At 38.2% G+C, this 18,272-nt stretch overlaps 1 protein-coding gene across 1 annotated transcript in view; it reads right to left on the bottom strand.

Moving 5' to 3' along the window:
* Positions 1-10,428: 10,428 nt before the first annotated feature.
* The window catches only part of XIAP (X-linked inhibitor of apoptosis), an 8,631-nt gene continuing 787 nt past the window's right edge, over positions 10,429-18,272 (bottom strand). The window contains exons 1-6 of the mRNA XM_010283142.1: positions 18,149-18,272; positions 15,715-15,814; positions 13,760-13,838; positions 13,077-13,110; positions 11,956-12,180; positions 10,429-10,622 (exon numbers count right to left, since the gene is read on the bottom strand). The exon at positions 18,149-18,272 is cut by the window's right edge and continues 787 nt beyond it. Of these exons, the coding sequence (XP_010281444.1) occupies positions 10,429-10,622; positions 11,956-12,180; positions 13,077-13,110; positions 13,760-13,838; positions 15,715-15,814; positions 18,149-18,272 (756 nt within the window). The remainder of the gene's footprint in view (positions 10,623-11,955; positions 12,181-13,076; positions 13,111-13,759; positions 13,839-15,714; positions 15,815-18,148) is intronic.

The following is an 18,272-nucleotide window of genomic DNA, read 5'->3' as shown; positions in this document are numbered from 1 at the left end:
CTCGCCCCCGCCAAGCCGCCCCTGTCTTGTCAGGGCCGAGCACAGCCGGGCTGTCGTTGCTCCATTCATTCTGCGCTCAGGAAGCAAAGTTGCGTGCAGGGGAGTCTATGGCTTTGAACGTAAATTGACAGTTGCCCACACGGGTGCAGGGTGCCTTAGCTTGAGAACTCCAAGCTTGCACGGCGATAGAGAGGCAATGTTTGCTGGCACTGATGGCTCCTTTTAGGAGTGTTCTCCTGAAACGCCTTCTGTTTCTGCCCATCACTAAGTGCGTTCCCAGTTTGGGAATTGGAAAAACTGGCATTTGCTCCTCGGCTCTTGAGTGTGATACCTTTTTTTTCTCCCTGCATGAAGATTCATATGACCCTGAGATGATCATGTATACTTAAAGTAACCAGATATAAAAGTTGTGATGCTTCTTTTTTGAAACACACTGAAAGTCAGTAGTTCCTTCTACATTTTTTTTCTCGGTATTGTGTAATGCTAAGCACATTACTCATGCTGAATAGTTGCACATAAGCTTATACTTAGATCGGTCAGCACAAAAATAGTTTTGTCCTGGTAATTAGTCTCGAATCATCCTCTTGTGTTTATCTACTTTTAATTTTGAGGAGAGGGTTAGCATAACTAAGCAGGCACTAAGCTGAGTTACTCTGCTCACCTGCCTAACAAAAGCAGGACACTTAAGAGAAGAGTATCCATCAGTTCCAGTCTTTTCAAAACTAAGATGAGGCATCAGAGCAAGTGACACTTACAATGGAAATTGTGATCAGATAAGGAGTGTTTAAAATAAAAAGCTAGTGTAACATGAGTTGATGTCACCTAGCAATTCTAGATATAATCTGTCAGTTGGTACATGAGACAGTCTTACAAAAATAAATTCTATTCTATAGCTTGAAGTCACGTTTCAGAATGTTTTTTCACCTCTTGTCAAGGTTGGGGAAAATAAGAAAATTAGGAGAAAGATTCCCTTTTAGGGAACACTTTAAAATAGTATTCTGAATGCCTAGTCATATAACTATGTGCAAGGTTTCAACTGCAGATGCTGATCTTTAGTGTGAACCTGTTAATGTCTGGAAATTGTACAAGAATTGTGAAGAAAAGTTAATGTTAAAAAAAAAAAAACCACACCAAACCTCACGTAAGTTCTAAACTTGCCCGTGATAGATATAGTTGTTAAATTACACATAGAAATAGATGGAAAGGAGCTGGATCCATTTGTGCCTCCCCTGTACGAAATCAACTTCTGACAGCTGCCAGATAGACAACTTTTCCATGAAAATAAGCTACAGCCTTCCAATATGAACGTTTTGCTTGCACACGGAATTCCAGTAATGTATTCTCTGCTTGCGATACAATAGCACTACTCGTGTTACAACTCAAATCCAACGCTTTGTAAGATTATAGCAGTCTACTGAGAGAGCTGGCCGAAGCACAACGCTGAGACAGCTTCAGAGGCAGCTGTGCAGAAAATCCACATACGAGCATGTGCGTCAGATATTTGGTCTATTCTGAAAACACTGTAGTTCACACTTGACCTCATAGCCGAGATTTTTTAGGTAAATGTGTTTAACAGAAGAAAATGTGACATAGTTTTTAAGGTGTGTTTCTGAAGGAATGAGTGTACACAAGCGCCGACTACCCCGGCAGAGAGTTCAGCCCGTTTCCAAAGCTGACTCAGACCTTGGAAGCCCAGATTCATAATACTTCTGGGTGTCCTATGACAGAATTTGCCTTTTTAAACTTGTGACAACAAAACATGGAAACGCTCTAGAGACCAGACTCCAGGTGCAGCAGCATATTACAAGCCATTGGTCACAGAGCCTGCCTAAGAGGACTGTGCACTCTCCAGTTCGTTTCCTCCCTCCCAGTAGCTCCACTCTGCTGTTTGCCTGGCTGCTCTCTAAGCAGAACTGTTGCCTCATCAGAGCGTGGGGGAGGGACATTTCCCCCCCCCCCCCGCCCCAAACCAGCTCGTTCCTGAGATGCTGTTTAGAGTACAACTATGTAAGCAATTAAGTCAGCACAACTGAAGGTGCGGTGTGCTCCTGTAGAGGCCAGGAATGTTTCTGCTCTACTGCAGTGACAAGAAGATGGGAATTTCTTAAGCCAGCTGTGCCCTGGGAAGATTCCTAATGCAGCACCACACTTGGATCATGCAAATAACCGCCATAAACCAGTTTATATAGCAAGCATCTAAGGAGCAAATGCAACAATCTTTCAAATGGTGGGTAGAAATATAGGGAACAGAAAAGTGGAACAAGTTCTTCACCACTGTATTTGTCTTCTTTATGGGAGGCAAAACTGCCTCTCTGAAGAGCCTAACTTCTGCATTTTTCCCATGAACTGATAGTGCTTCTGGGACTGAGCCTTCCAGCTGGTACAACAGGGAAGACAAGATGAAAAGCAGTTGTTCTGCTAGCATACCACTTCTTTTTAAGCTAACAACTCCAGAATGTGCTTCTACCAGCTGTTCAGCCTTTGTGAATAAATCAAAGAATATCCTGAAGTTTCTGTATAGTTTTAGCACTCTAGCATCCTTTCCAATACAATGAAAAAGAAGAAAAAAAAAAAGTGTTATCCAAGCACGATAAGGAAATAGAGATGTTTTAAATACTGACCTTCCTAGAAGGATTTGTATCTGATAGAAAAGAAGTCTTGAGGAAAGCTGTAGGAGAAAGTATTCTATAGGACTATGTCACCTTTCTCATAAAAGCTACTCTTTAAGAGCTTCAAAGTCCACCCTTTCTGATACTGAGCCCAATTCAGAGATGATTTAACAAAGACTTTGCAACAGGAATTTTACTGCGCTCGATCCAAAGAGAGCTCTTGATCAGTCACCCAGTTAAGAAACTGAGGATTAAGGAGAGGGGAGATACCAATTCCATGTCTGAATTAACGACCAGAAGTTCACCAGTAGAGAAGATCAGAATAAACTCAAGCTGCCAGACGGCTGATTCATTCTTCCAGGCAGGAGATTCATGCTCATGCTGCTTCCCCTTCTTGGAGGGTAGCGGAATAGGAACCCCCTCTGCAATTCCGTTTCCTCTTTTCTATTAAAAAAAAAAAAAAAGCCACAATCCTTTACTATTCCTTCTATTTTTTAAAAGGATTTGCTTATTAGAATTGGAAAACAAACCAGAATTTTTATACTGGATTTGTTCCAAGGTGAGGTGGTAACCTTGATGGACCATATTAAATAAGCCACAGCCCTTTTATCTGTTTAGTTGGGTACTGAGGGGAAAAGCAATCTTCCCAGTCAGATTTGGTTTACCAGATTTTTGAAACTGGCTTAGTCACTCTAGGGAAATCTGCTCTAAATCCTGTTGGAGATGAGCTATTACATAAGAAAAAAAATAAAGACCAAAAAATGGGTTACTTTCCCATAATTTGCAGGAGAGAGATTGCACATCAGTAGCTCCTTAGGCCTTTCCCTGTTCTGTGAATAATTTCTTCCTTTTGTGCTTTATATGTCTCCCTTGTATGCCCTTATTTCTTGCCAGGTCTTTCCAGAACACCTAACTCAAGTCTGAATTTTCTTTGATTCAGTAAGTTTCTGCCTACGATGCTCTCAGACCTGTAAAGGAGCACAGAATCAGTTTATCCTGTATCACTAAAAAGGAAGGAAGTTTTAACTCCCCTTCATTATCAGCTCTAGAAACAAACAGAACCTCAGTGCTAATTGCATTATCAGCAGCTTTATTTGGTCATCTGTGCCACTCGTTACCCACAGTCCCACGCCGATTCCCCTATCTGAGGTGAGGTGCTCTTGCTATGTCTCATTCTTTGAGATAAAAATCCCTTAGCCATGTTTTAAAAGTTTTCATCACCAAACAGTGTAAAGGCCACACCAGTTACTGGTAGGAAATAAAGAAAAGCCCTTCTCCTAGCTTTAGTCAAGAGGAGTTGCTTTCACTTGAGGCATCACCTCACCTTATGTACAGGGAAGAATAAGCGTTACAATTCAGGCCACCTCTGTTAGAGCCAGGACATGATCTGCTCCAGTTTCCAGATGTAGGGAGGTTTGGGGAGACATGACCAAGACATTCTTGTGTCCTGTGGCTAAGTCCAGGCAGATGGATCATGAATCGAGGACCATTTTATGAGTCAGGCACCATGACAGCATCGGTGACAACATCTGTGAAGAAGCACAGGAACCAGAGAAACACGTTTCAAATTGGGTAAGTGGCAGGGTACAGTTAAAGGCAGGAAACAACAGACTGTACAACAGAAAAAGGGCTGGGGTGAGAAGCAGGCAAGAACTGAAATAAGGTGAAGTGGGCCAAACAGCAGCAGCTAGCACTGAGCAGGGGAAGCAGCTTTAGCTAAGCGACAGCTAAAAAGCAAACAGTGAAACTACATCATACTCTCGATGTGCAGGGCAACTCACACCTCAGGAACAGAAAGCAGTTCTCAGCTGGCCGGATCTCCTAGGGCCTCCAGCCCCCCGAGAGGCTGACATGGAGCAGGGGTTTGCCTGAAAAGGGGAGGAAGGAGGCTGGCTTGTGGTTAGATGAGGTTAGAGTGGAACTGGGACAAAAGCGTTGTTACTCAGATCATAGAGCAAAACAATTATAAGCAATGAAGTCAAATATGTTTATGTTTAAGCTTTGAGGAAAATCCTCCAACAAGTGAATGGGACAGCTCTCTTCTGCATTTGCCAGAAAACACCAGGTTTGGATGATGACAGTGGATTAGTTTATCTTGATCTTTTCCCTACACACTACCGAGGCTAGAATTTAGAGGGTCAAAGTAGGAGTATATGCAATGGGGGGTTGTTACTTATATGACAGATAAGGTCAAGGAACAGATTACTCTTTCACACAATAAGCTTGCATGGTTTTCTGGGGCTGACCTACCACATTCCCAAGATCCTACATGTATCCCTAACACAGTTTCCTTTGGTTTAAATTTCATCATTAACCAACTTCAAGGTTTCTTTCCGATAGTGCTTATCGGAAGCCCTGTCTCCTTCCAATCGTGTCTGGGGCTCAAGGACATTCTTGCTGCCTTGACTCTCTGATGCAGCGGGAGGTGGAAGCAAAGCGAAGTGTCATCTTGCCATTAGCTGTGATTTAGGTTTTTTGTAAGTGGCACAATGCATAGCAAGTAGCAAGGAATACAACAGCCTGTGACATCATGGTGGCTCGCACAGATGTTCAAAACCGTTAAGATAAAAATACTTTTTGTAGACTGTAACTCCCCTTAGCATGATTCTGTAGAAGTCTTGCAAAGCCTCAGTGCCAGCAGCTGCGACCAAAGTGTCTCCCCTCCGCAGCAAAGGGCACTCCTGGTACGCTTGCCACGAGCGCCGAGGACAGCGATTCCCAACCCTGCTCCCCCTGGGCATACCCTTTCCCTTACCTCCATTCTCTGCACTGCTGGTTCCAGCTGTGGGCCCAGCAGAGGTGAAGCTTCCAACCTGGAACATGCATCTTCCTTACAGAAACTTGCAATTGCCGACTGAGCCTTTACAAAGCAACTTTTAACAAAGTTATAAAAGGGCTGAATCGTGATGCAGAGATAGGAGTCAAATTAATGCTACTTTCGTACATTCTATTTTGAAAAACACCAAGAGACATTTGAAGCAACAGTTCTTTTTCTGGTGGCTTGTACACTGCCAACAGAGCTCCCGACCAACTCCAGTAACATCACATGGGTTGCTTATGCAGGAAAGGGAGGTAAAGTCAACCCTAGACTCAGAAGCCTCTCTCTGTTATGCCAGAGTTAAAAGGAAGATACTACTGTGGCTTGACACCCACTTTTGAAAAACTTGTATTCAGAAGATTAACCATTCGGCTTAAGCGATGACTCTCATAATACCCTGCAAAACTAAGTAATGTCAGAGAAATTGTGTCAAGAGTTTTACAAGCAAGATCTAACTTCATAAGATCAAAATCTAAATGGTCTCTGTCTTGGTAATTTCTAGAAGTTAGATTAATTCATTCTCCAAAATTTGCAGGTGACCATATGCGTTTCTACTAAACTTGCTTTTCAGCAACTATTGTAATGATTCTCCTAGATGTTTTCACAGTGGGACTCTGCAAAAGTGTTTTTCATTTTTTGATAGTAAATGCCATTTTCAATCTAAGAGCAAAGCCCTAATTCAAATCTCTCTTTGACACATTTCCAGCAATTCTAACTTATCATTTCATATCATCAATATATCATCATCAATAGCTATAAGCTATAAAACTGTAAATTAATACTTATCCAAAGGTAACCAAGTAGTTTTCACCTACCTTGAAATATTACATACTCACAATATAATTAATACCATTTTTTCCCCCTGATTTTCCTTGGTGTTTTGTTTATCCAAGCCATTTATAACTGTCATCTTTACTGTCCTAGGAAAAAGCAAGAGCTTTTGCTAAGTTGGTCACAGAGCCAAATTAATGCTTTACTGTAATGTTGATGTCAGTATTGCTTAATAGGAATTCCTGGTTAAGAAAAAATGAAAGATAAAATCTGAATTTCAGCAAAGGTTATTATCACAGGTCATTTGCCTCCTTGCAGAAAGCCACATTATAATTACGGCACACTAATTGCTGTACAGCAGCATCAGCACATCTCTTGAAGCAACGTGACACACTGGCATTCGCAAAGACGGCAAGATACTTTCAACAACCTGAATCAGTGCGAAGGCATGGCGGGGTCACGGGGGAGGAAAAATTTGATCAAATTTCGAAGCTACTCAGTAAAACTTATACATGTAAAACATACAAAAAAATAGCAAGAGGGAAAGCATTCACTCATACTTCAGTTCCATGAGGAATGAAAGTCATCTCACTAGACTGGCTCTTCCCATTTGACCATATGGAGATGACGACCATCACCCTTCACAAAGTAGGTTCAAGAGCTAAGGCCAATCCAGCCATTCTGCACAAGACAGGCAATGAAATGCCTCTGGGACAGCAGTGGAAGTGCTTCTCCAGCCCACTACCCTTCTTGCTGATAGGAGTCAATCATGCACAAAGCAGAGGGTAAAAAAGAACACTGCCTAATAACTCACTGTTCACCTTGTTACTGCTGCCAAAAAACACTGCAACAGCCAGAAAAACTTCCAGCTCCTCCTTCACTCTCTGAAGAGCTGACCTTCCCTTCAGGTAGGCCTTACACATCGTATGCTTCAACTCGCACACCTGGCAAGGCAGAGAAGATTCTCTTCTGCGTAGTTACTAAATACTGTGGCAGCAAATGTCACCGCCCCTTGTAACGTTTAATCCTAGCATACAACATTTCAGCTCCAAGTTTCACGTGAATACGGTAAGCAAGAGCCTGCATTAACCTCCCACCCAGTTATAATTCAATTCTAACAACCCATTGTGCTTAACTTTTTGTTACTTTCAAGAAAAACAAACATAAAATCTAACTTTAACAACTCATGTCTTAGGTTAACAACAGTGCTTTGAAGACCTTGACAAACTGTCCCGTAGCTACAAGCTGCACATACAGCTAACAAAAATAAACACTAGAGCATTGTGGTCAAAACTAACCAGGCAATAAGAAGTGTTTAAGTACTCTAATTAAAAAAAAAAAAAGCTATATAATAATTGAAAATCTTTTTTATTGTGCTATGAGCTTTGGATCTAGCCCCAAAAGAAAGTACAGACAGGTAAGTATCTGTAGAGATATAAGCTACAGCAACCAGTAGAGCAAGTCATTATTATGTTTCAAGGCAGTGAGAAAAAGCTAAATGCATAACAAAAAAATTGGATCCATAGGTTTTCCTTATTTTAGCCTTCTGTTCCTAAATTAGGCAGGTGATTTCCATGTTTTCTAAACAAAACAATTCCAGAACACATAATTAAACCCCCTTGTAAATCTCCCATGTATCTAAAGCAGCAAATAGTTCTGCCACTGTAAGTGAAATGGAAGTAAGAAAGATTTTACACAGAAGCTACTAGAAGAAAGTTATTGCATACTGATACTTGAATATATTCCACAGCTCTTCATTCCAGGTAACTCTTTTATAGAAGTCAACTCCCAAGGCATCTTTGTCCGGCTGCTAATCTCCTTTTCAAAGCACCTGTGCTTCTACTCCCTTTATTTGCATCCTTCATTTCTATCTCTTTATAAACACTCAGCCCAGCATCAGTGGCCATGGAATTTCTTCTCTAAGATTCTGAAAATCAAAATAATATGAAAAAACATCTTCCTAATTCAAGCTGTCAAAATTTGATGACTACTCTAATTATTTTTTCACATTTAGTCTGAAAAGAACTCAGATTATAGTTTTTTTAAAAACCTACACCTACAGAGCAGTTATTTTGTCGTCTAACAGGCTTTTAACCCTTTAATGTTCCTAAATGATTAAAATATGAATTGCTATTATAGCTATAACGTTTATAACATTTATCAAAAAGTTACAATAAGGGATACAGTATACTTTTTAAAGGTTAACAAGCTGTAACATGAAGCATTAATGCTATTTCCTTGCATATTATTTGGACAATGTGTTTGCTCTCCATTTCATTTGAGAAGGTACTATTTATGACCTACTTCCAGGCTTTTCTCAGTTTACATGCAAAATCATCTCCTTACTAGGATTTAGTTTTGTAACAGTTCTAAGTAACATTTGGTCAATCTCCATCCCAGACAGGGCTTTGTCAAGCCGCATGCCACGTTCTGCAGCCTGTAAGTTGGATCCAGCTCACCCAGATAGTCTTTCTCACATGACTTAGGTCAAGGTTAGGTAACAAACCATCTGCTTAAGCAAGTCAGCATAACATGATTCGCAGCACTAACTAAACAAGCTATTTCAGGCAAGATATAGCAGCTCATAGGCAAACAACCCTCTGCTTTAATTTCCCTTGAAAAGTACAGAAAACACTCCCTGTAAGAGAAAATGTGAGATATTAAAATATATTTGTTATTCTTAATAACACTCAGGTTAAATTAGTAGTAGTTGCGTTACAGAATAAAAAAGCAACAGAAAGCAACCTTCCGTTATAATTTTTTTTTTTTTGGCATGTGAGAATCAAATATGTTGATCAAGGAACAACTGGATTGCACTTTATTTTAAATATTCATAACATCACACCAGCATATAATCACAGCACATATTTAAAAAAATAGAGTAGACATTAAATTTCTGTGTATTGGATTTAAAACTTCTATCACATGAAAAACTATATTCTGTGTAGTCTAAATATAGTAGTGTGTAGGACTCAAAAATATATACACAGAACATATTAGTAGCTCCACAAAACAGGTCAGTCACATAATTAGAGTGATCATAAACCAGCTGTTCTTAAATACAATGCTATGATACTTTAAGTGGAGAATTGAGGATCAGTCCAGTAAGAAATAGTTTATTAAGTATTTTAAGGTGACTCTCACTAGAATAGTTCTTAGCTTTTTAATTTAAATGCTGTGAACTGACAAGAACAAAACCAAAAGATTTCTAACATTACTGGTGAATTATATAAAAAAATAATTTAAAAAAAACCCAAAACATTTTCACGGAGAGAGTTCAGTCTTCTCTTAGGAAAAAAAAAACAGAAGCACTGCTAAGTATTAGCAGATAAATCAGTTAGGATAATCCTAAATGTCAAAAAAAAAAAAAAAAAAAAACACACAAGGAAAAAAAAAATCAAACAATGAACAATTTTTTGTGTGGAGGGGCAATTTTGAAATGAGACCGTTCCTTTCATGAAGGGCACACCCTTCACGAAAATCTCCTTCATTTCTGTTGAGTTCTCTTTTAAGGAATGAAATTAATGTATATTTTATATACAGAGGGATTTTGTGAAAAACGGATGGCTAAAACCAGTTTACTGAAGCCAATTTATACATCCAAACAAGAAAAAAAATAAGTGGGGAGATGGGAATTATGTATCAAAATGGACAAACTTACAAAGTAGCAGTAGCAAACGTAATGTGAATCTTTCAGCAGCAGGTTTACACGCATTCTCTGAATTATGTCACAACTAAAGTTACAGAAATAAGATAGCATTTTCAATCTTACATAACGTAATTGAGAAGCTTCCATATCAGATATAATATACATGTGTATAATAATTTTAAAAATTCTCTTTCTTATTTACAAATATTATATAGGGCTGGACTCTTTGTACAACTGTATTCCCATAAATTTCAGTCGTACAGAGTCCTCCCAAAGTGAGGCAAAGGACTGATCACATAAATAAAAGCTTTGCATTACTTAGGCTTTCCCAAATCAGGTCTATGAATTGAAGTTACAGAATATCTATCTTTGCCTTTCAATATTGGTTATTACGTACAAAAAAAATCACTTAGGGAAAATAATTTTGCAAATGTTAAAGTGTATGCAGAATTTGACAGCGGAAAAATCTAAATACTACCATATGATTACATCCTGGAATTAACTTAATTTTTTACATTACATTACACGTATTTAATGCAATCAAGCAGGAAATGTTTGTATCCACAGTGCTGTATATTTCACTAATACATAAAAATTTCCTGTCTTTTCATAATATTTGTACGACACAGAGGGCATTCATTAAGTGCTTCAGCACATTCCTTACAGGCAACTAGGTGACCACAGGGAATGAGGACGACTGATATGTCTTTAGCCATACAGATTTTACAAAGTTTTTCTTCCTGCAAGCGTCTTAACTTCTCTTCAGTATTGAGATCTAAGAAAAATAAAAATGTAAAAAAAAGTTAACATACTTAGTACCATTGAATCTCTCTCTTTTTTTTTTTTCTTTACACACAAGGACAATGTTTTCTTCCTATGATTTAAAGGTCAGACCTTTAAAAAGAAAAAAATAAATTACAAGAGATAGGAAACCAAGCTGCAGCATGGAAACCTCTTATTTTTTCCCGCCTCTCATCTCATTACATCTCCCAGGCCTATGCAAAGCAGGGAATTCAGCCATCTATATTTCAAGCTCTTGCTTGAAATATCTATAGAATTTAGGATATGCCTCTTTCAATCAGCAACCATTCTTTTCACAGATTTCCCGTTGACAACTTTCCCAAAATTTGGACAGAAGGTGAAAGAAAGGCTCATTGATACTGCTTAGGTGATTTGAATTTTATTTTTTTTCCAGAGAGTTTCCCCAATGAAAAAAACAAGGATACAATTTCCTTCCCTATCTCCATTTTAAAAATGTCCATACTTCAAAAGCTTTGAAATTTGTACTACAGAAAGAATTAATTTTGCATTGTACATTAGCTTTTTATTATTCCAGTATGCCCCATTTGACAATGCAAACTTGAAAAGCCTTCTCCTGCCACCTGGGGAAAGCTCTGCACAGCCAACCACAAAAATAACGTCCATCTTCTTTGCAAGTTCTTTTCCGCCCATAATGTCCATTAAAAATCTTATTTAAAAAGAGCAGGCTGGTAAGGTCTCTGCCTCTCATACCAAGCAGATGGTTTTTTCCCTCCCTATGAACTCACCGATATGCTTGTCTTAAAATGCAAGTCTCCTGCGTCAGAAACCTTGGTTTTGGTCTCTTTGCAGAGTGTACCATGATGGCATTCTGAGCATAACTTGCATGTCCCAGCTTAGCTGGAACACAAATAATTGAAAAGAAACACCATCTAGAAGTAGACTTTTTTTTATTGGCCAAGACAGAAAATGCTTCTACCCTGTGCAAAATTCTATAGTGAAAAATAAATAATCCCCTACTAAGATTTTTTCATTGTCACAGTAATTTTGGCTTTTTAGTTAGCATGTATAACTCTTCCCAGAAGCACGCTAGACTATTACTTCAATATTATACACTTTTAAGGTATTAATACCACTTATTTTATAGATTATCTTTATAAATGCTGCTACACTCAAATATTTTAACACTCTTTGTTCAGCTTTTTTTTTATGTCCAAAAATAAATATCTTGAATTTTAGGTTACAATACTGTAACTCCACCTTAAGTAAGGCTTTGATCAGAGGGCAGAATAAACAGGTAACAATACGATATATTTCATAGACTGAAGAGCTAATATGAAAGTACACACAGAGGTTTTGTAATTGAATAAGCTCATCTCGCTCGACTGGGATTTCATTTCGTTCTTCTTCCCTTGTATTTTCTTTTTGAGCACTTAAGTCTGCTACCAGATCCCCAATGGATGTGTGACTTTCTCCAGACATCTGCCATTTCTTTTCCATGGTGTTCCTAATCTCAGACAAACTGAAACCCATGTCTATGGCACTTTGTACCAAAGGATTCTGTAAGACATCACCTAAAACAAGAAATAAATTAAAAAAAAAAAAAACAAAAACAAAAAACCACAATTTAACAAAGATTAATCTGATTATCCAACAGCATTCACTACAGTACTCTAAGACACCTTTGCAAATACCTAGCCAAAGGAATTGTATTTCCGATTCAAGAATTTTGCTAGTTGTAAAAACTTATTTCCAGTTCTTCTATTACATGTAAATGACTACTTGCTTCTTTACTTAAAAAGATTGTTCAAAGAGCAAAATTTTTTAACCTAATTTTCACTCTCATAAATGAGCAGTGCGTGAGAGATTTCTAAAATAGGTTTTGTGTAACCACTCTTACTAGCAACAGCTCTCATTCCCTGGGATGAAGCTGCTTGGCTGTCTTCCTAGTACCCCTTCAACTGTCTTGTCTTTTTATTGCTTGGTATTTGTGAAAAACATCGCAGGAATGTGTAATACTGGAACATGTAACAAGCTATTTAAGCTTTCTCAGCTTCCTATTCCTTGCCATTTAACAGACCAACTCTTCCTGCCTCATGAAGAGCAACAACAGAGTTTCACTTCAGTATTCTTTAACATTCATCCAACAGCACTACTAATTCAATACTTGATGCATACTTACTAGCTATAAAAATAAGTCTGCATCCTATACATATTTCTTCCACGGTTTATAATCTTTACTTTACAATATTTATCCAACCATGATTAGATTTCCCCTAAGAGAAACAGAATTCATTCCACAGTTGTTTAGAAGCAATGGAAGTGTATCACCCAACAATTTGCCCGTCATGCTTTATTTAAAAATGCAATAGGGTTAAAAATGAATAATTTCCTTTACTATACATGCAAATACAGATATTCCAAAATGGGGGAGGGGGTATTTGTTGGGGGGGGTTTATTAAACAGATACCTTTAGGAAGTATTGTCCCTTCAGCAGCTTCTGTCTAAAAGTTAAATATAAACAGACAAAATTACAATTCTGGAGAAGGTAGAAGGAAACCTATACAGTTACAAGACAGAAAACAGCTATATGATCTCAGTTATTTTATTGACTAAAACTATTAAATCTGCTCCGAACAACTGCAAAGGTATCAGTGTTTTGTTATGACTTCATACTATTTTAAATTTTCATTTTAACCCATCTTTGCTGTAACCATACATACAGGATTCTTAGTCTATTGAAGGGTTGTAAAATAACAATGGTTTTACCTTTTAGTGACTGCATACAAGTTTAAGAATGCTCTACAAACAATAGAAGAAAAATTATCTACTACACTTGAATAAAGAAGTTATGCATTGTAAATCTTAGGTTCCCAGGCTGTAAAATACCAGCACTTGTTCAGTACCAAATATGAAACATATGCAAGGTACGCTACCTGTGATCCATAACCCACCTAAGGAGAACTGTGAGATCTAGAAATCCTGGACAGAATCAAAACATACTTTGATGTCTTTCACCTTCTGCCAGTGAAAGAAGCAGCAGGAGGACTAAATATATGCAAATAATTAGAAGAGTAACTTCATGTGAAAATTATATTAACATTGTTTTCTATTTTAACAAAATTATATTTGATTAAGAAGTAAGACACTTACTGTTGAATCCCTACATCCATCTCTTAAGTGAACATTATTTATAAATTCTAGGCCCTTTTCCTTTGTAACAAATCTGCACCTATAAATGAGAATATTTTGTTATAATAAAACTGCATAAGCAGCAAACAAAAATACATTAGATACATTTCCTACATCACACAGAATGCTTGTTTTTGAAATCTCTAAATGTTTAGTCAACATTAGTAATGTCATTTAAACATTTCTATAAATACCTTAATCACTCCAGCAGTACTTATCTTTTACACATTTTTGGTGAAACAGAAAGCTAAAGAGTTGTTGGCCATGGCAGCTGATGCCACAGGTTTATAAAAGTAAAGACTCCAGTGAAAAACAAACATTATGTTTACATGTTGGTTCTTTTAGTCTTTTGCAATTGAAGAAAAGCAGTCACTGGTCAGACAAGTACTTCACGTGCTTGCTTTCACTATTTCCCAACTGGTCCTAGCCAGTGGGCAGAGCTCTTCCCTACCAGAAGATTTAGAGAATGCCATTAACTCCTTGACAATAATTCTGCAGATTCAGCACTTAGTTCACCTTCAGCAGGTCATGGACATAGATAGCATGCTGTGAGAGTGATATACTGCCACTGAAGTTTATGTGCAAACAAAAACTCCATATAAGACAGTTAATGATCTGAGAGGAAGTAATCAAATCTGACATAATTCAAGCAAATTAAACCCAAATTAAACCTGTACGAGGAAGAGTGAAATGTAGCAAGAAAATGCGTCTCAACCATTCACTGCACCAAGCCAAAAAACTTAGAATGGCATCTCTTTCAAGTGGCAGAGACTAATAATTAAAAGCTACCTGTACCACTATTGACAAAAGGATCAGCTAATGCATAAATACTAGCTTCCAACTTCCAGAGAGCATTTCACCACAGAAGACAAATTTGTCAGCTAACACATAAAGACATTGTTTTTATCTATGGTATACAAGTAACTAAGTCTTTGAACTTGGACAGCTTTTATCCACCTGTAAGAAACAATGAGTCACTGTTCTTCCTTTCCTCAAGACAGATTTTAGACAAAATGGGCAATCTTTCCAAAAACTACTTCTGGGTCTGGAATCCTCAATCCTTTAAAATTATGCAGAAGTATGTTTTCAATTCAATACCACTACTGACTTCTTCAGGTTTGTTTGCACCATGACAGAAGTTTAGTCATTTTGTATCCTGACATAAGTTACAAACTTTGGCATGTATGAAGCTGTTAAAACCATAATTAGAATGTAGCGCTTGGATAAGGAGGACAAAAAAAAAATCAGATACATGTTCACAAAACTTCACAATTCTGGTAGTGGAGACATCAGTTAACTCCAGACACACAAATCTTCTCTTCCCTTTAATAAATTCCTACAAACAAGCTGACATACAAACAACACTGACTTGAAAGTAAAGTTATTCAGAAGGTACAATTCTCAGGGCAACCTTTCAGACTGACCACCTCTGAGTTAGTTGTGCCCTCAAACTCTCGAGGTTTAGTTCTTTCCCACCCACTTCAGAAGAACTCCCTCCTACCTCGCAAAGACGACATTTACCTAATGTCCTCCTTTGAGGCCTCCAATATAACATTAAAGATTATCTTCATGACGATACATATAATAGCAGGAATACAGAATGTAGAACAGATGGAACAACAAAAATAATGACCCTGTGCAAAAAATTCCTTAAAATCTTTTCCACTTATTGAAAAGGAAAAACATAAACCATGGAAGATTACTGATATTCCTTTGGTGCCTACATGACAAAAATGAAGAACAGGGAAGTGGAGGAGGACAATTAAAAAAAAATTAAGTCATTTTCATAAATCTAAACAATGTTAAAACATAGTGAGCCCTCTAAAACCTTTAGTACTGTGGTCTGTCAATAAAACATTAATACACTGTAAATAAGACTCAGACACGCAACAAGAAAACAGTAAAAAATACCTTACCCAGGAAACCATTTGGCATGTTGATCCCATGGGTCTTCATTTTTCTTCCATTCTTGCAATCCTCCACCACAATGGAAACATACAACATGATCACCATTACCTGAGGAAATACATGAGAATAAAGTTACAGACTTCTAGTAGGCATAGCAACAAGTTTTCAACTAAAAAGTTACCAAAAAAAAAGAAAACAATATTTTATTGATTAGAAATTGTAACTAAAAAGAACTCCATTTGAAAGGAGGACATATGCATATGATTTGAAACAAATGTTCAAGGGAGACTTGATCTTAAAAAATACAAAGTAAGAGTCACATGAAATATTTCTGAATTTTATTTCAGCAAGTAATTATATAGATAAAAAGCAAAAGCTAAAAATAATCTATTATCAAATAGCTCTATCTACTGGTAAATAAGCTGTGAAGTAGTCTACCACAAAGCATTAAGGATGTTTATGTGCCTTTTTGGTCCTCCATTTCACCATTAACGGACTCTGTACAGCAGCAGCACAACTGACTGAGACATCAGGAGAAATTGCAATCTCTCTGTTCTAGCACTATGCCTTCTGCAATCAAAGACTGTACCAGAAGCTGCTTAGACATGGCCTTTATTGAAATGAAAGGAGGTATGGATAGATTTCTCCTACAGAGCTAGATATTCTCAGGCCACAGGAAACAGAGTTTTCACAAAAGTCGCTTGAACAGCCATCGGATCGGGTCTGATAAGCTGATGCCCATTTTGTGCACCTCCACAATATAAAAACATAGAATCATAGAATCTTTGGGTTGGAAGAGACCTTTGAAGGTCATCTAGTCCAACCCTCTGCAATGAGCAGGGACATCTCCAACTAGAGCAGGCTGCTCACTGCCCTGTCCAACCTGACCTTGAATGTTTCCAATGTACCACCTCTCTGAGCAACCTGTGCCAGGGTTCCACCACCCCCAGTGTGAAACATTTCTTCCTTATATCTTGTCTAAATTTGCCTTCTTTTTAATTTAAAACCATTACTCCTTGTCCTGTCGCTACAGGACCTGCTAAAAAGTGTGTCTCCATCTTTCTTATAGGCCCCCTTTAAGTACTGGAAAGCTGCAATAAGGTCTACCCAGAGCCTTCTCTTCTCCAGGCTGAACCATCCCCCAGCTCTCTCAGCCTGTCCTCACAGCAGAGCTGTTCCATCCCTCTGAGCATTTTTGTGGCCTCCTCCGGACCCGCTCCAACAGGTCCATGTTTTCCTGTGCTGAGGGCTCCAGAGCGGGATGCAGGACTCCAGCTAGGGTCTCACCAGAGCAAAGGGGACGAATCCCCTCCCTCGACCTGCTGGCCACGCTGCTTTGGATGCAGCCCAGGGTACAGCTGACTTTCTGGGCTATAAGCACACATCGTTGGCTCACGTGCAGCTTTTTGTCCACCAGTACCCCCAAGTCCTTCTCAGCAGGGCTGCTCTTGATCCCTTCATCTCCCAGCCTGTACTGATACTGGGGGTTGCCCTGACCCAGGTGCAAGACCCTGACTTTACTTGGCTGTGAGAAGCTAGGTACTTTTAGGAATTCGAGAAGAAATCAATTAATTGAGTTCTACTGGGTACAAACATTGCCCATGTATCACCCATACAAGAATGTATCAAAGGTTTTATTTATGGCCACAAGTAAAACACATGGAATCAGATTAAAAAGTTCTTCCACGAGCTACTAAGAAAGAAGCCAATTAAGGTGAAAGCAAGAAATTATCCCAGATAGTCCCTTTCTTTGTGACTTAAGAGCAGCACCACTTTGCACTCGTACAGCACCTCTCAGGGAACAATTTCCAAGAGCTTTAACAGCACTGTACAATTCAATCTAATTGGGAAACCAATGCACAAAGACATTGGAGTCTTATCGAAGTCATACACTACATATCTAACAGCAAAAGCTCTTCCACTGGAGTCACTGTCTTCATAAAGCTTTTACAGTAGGTAGTAATGGCATTTGAAAGTTTCGGGTGTCTGAATGCTATGACAATGCAAGCACGTGTTAACTAAATTACATGGCACTCAACCTGGACTGTCTTGTTCATAGGCTTCTGGAGGTTCCATAAGCACACTCTTTAGACCTAAGGTAAGTACCCGGAGGACAGCACTTCATTTTGTAAAAAACTACAATAATTGTCATTGTGAAAGATGTATTATGAGGGGTTTAGCAGGCAAGGAAAACACACTTTGATGTTTTACTGCTAAAAATAAATTCATGACCAAGTTTATACTTTGCTATTAAAAATAATTGATACAATGTATACCATTTTACACAAGAACTATGAAAAGTAGTTTACAGAGTAAAGACATTCTGGCAAATGAATTCTGGCACATTAGAATTTTTAAAATGCTCATTTTTTTTGTAACAAGACACTTCCTCATATAGCATGTCTTTGTAAAAGATATTAGTCATTTCAAGGTCTGGCTTACCTATGCTATAGAACCCAGCTTCAGCAAGTTGCTCCTTGTCAACAGGATATATCCAAGTTAAAAATGTTTGTAAACGTCTTCCATATTTTGCCATAGATGGATTCCTTGGATGCTGTGCGTTGTT

The sequence above is a fragment of the Phaethon lepturus genome, unplaced genomic scaffold (assembly GCF_000687285.1).
Source record: "Phaethon lepturus isolate BGI_N335 unplaced genomic scaffold, ASM68728v1 scaffold2133, whole genome shotgun sequence".
Classification (NCBI taxonomy): Eukaryota; Metazoa; Chordata; class Aves; order Phaethontiformes; family Phaethontidae; genus Phaethon; species Phaethon lepturus.
This window is presented reverse-complemented; position numbering and strand designations above follow the sequence as displayed.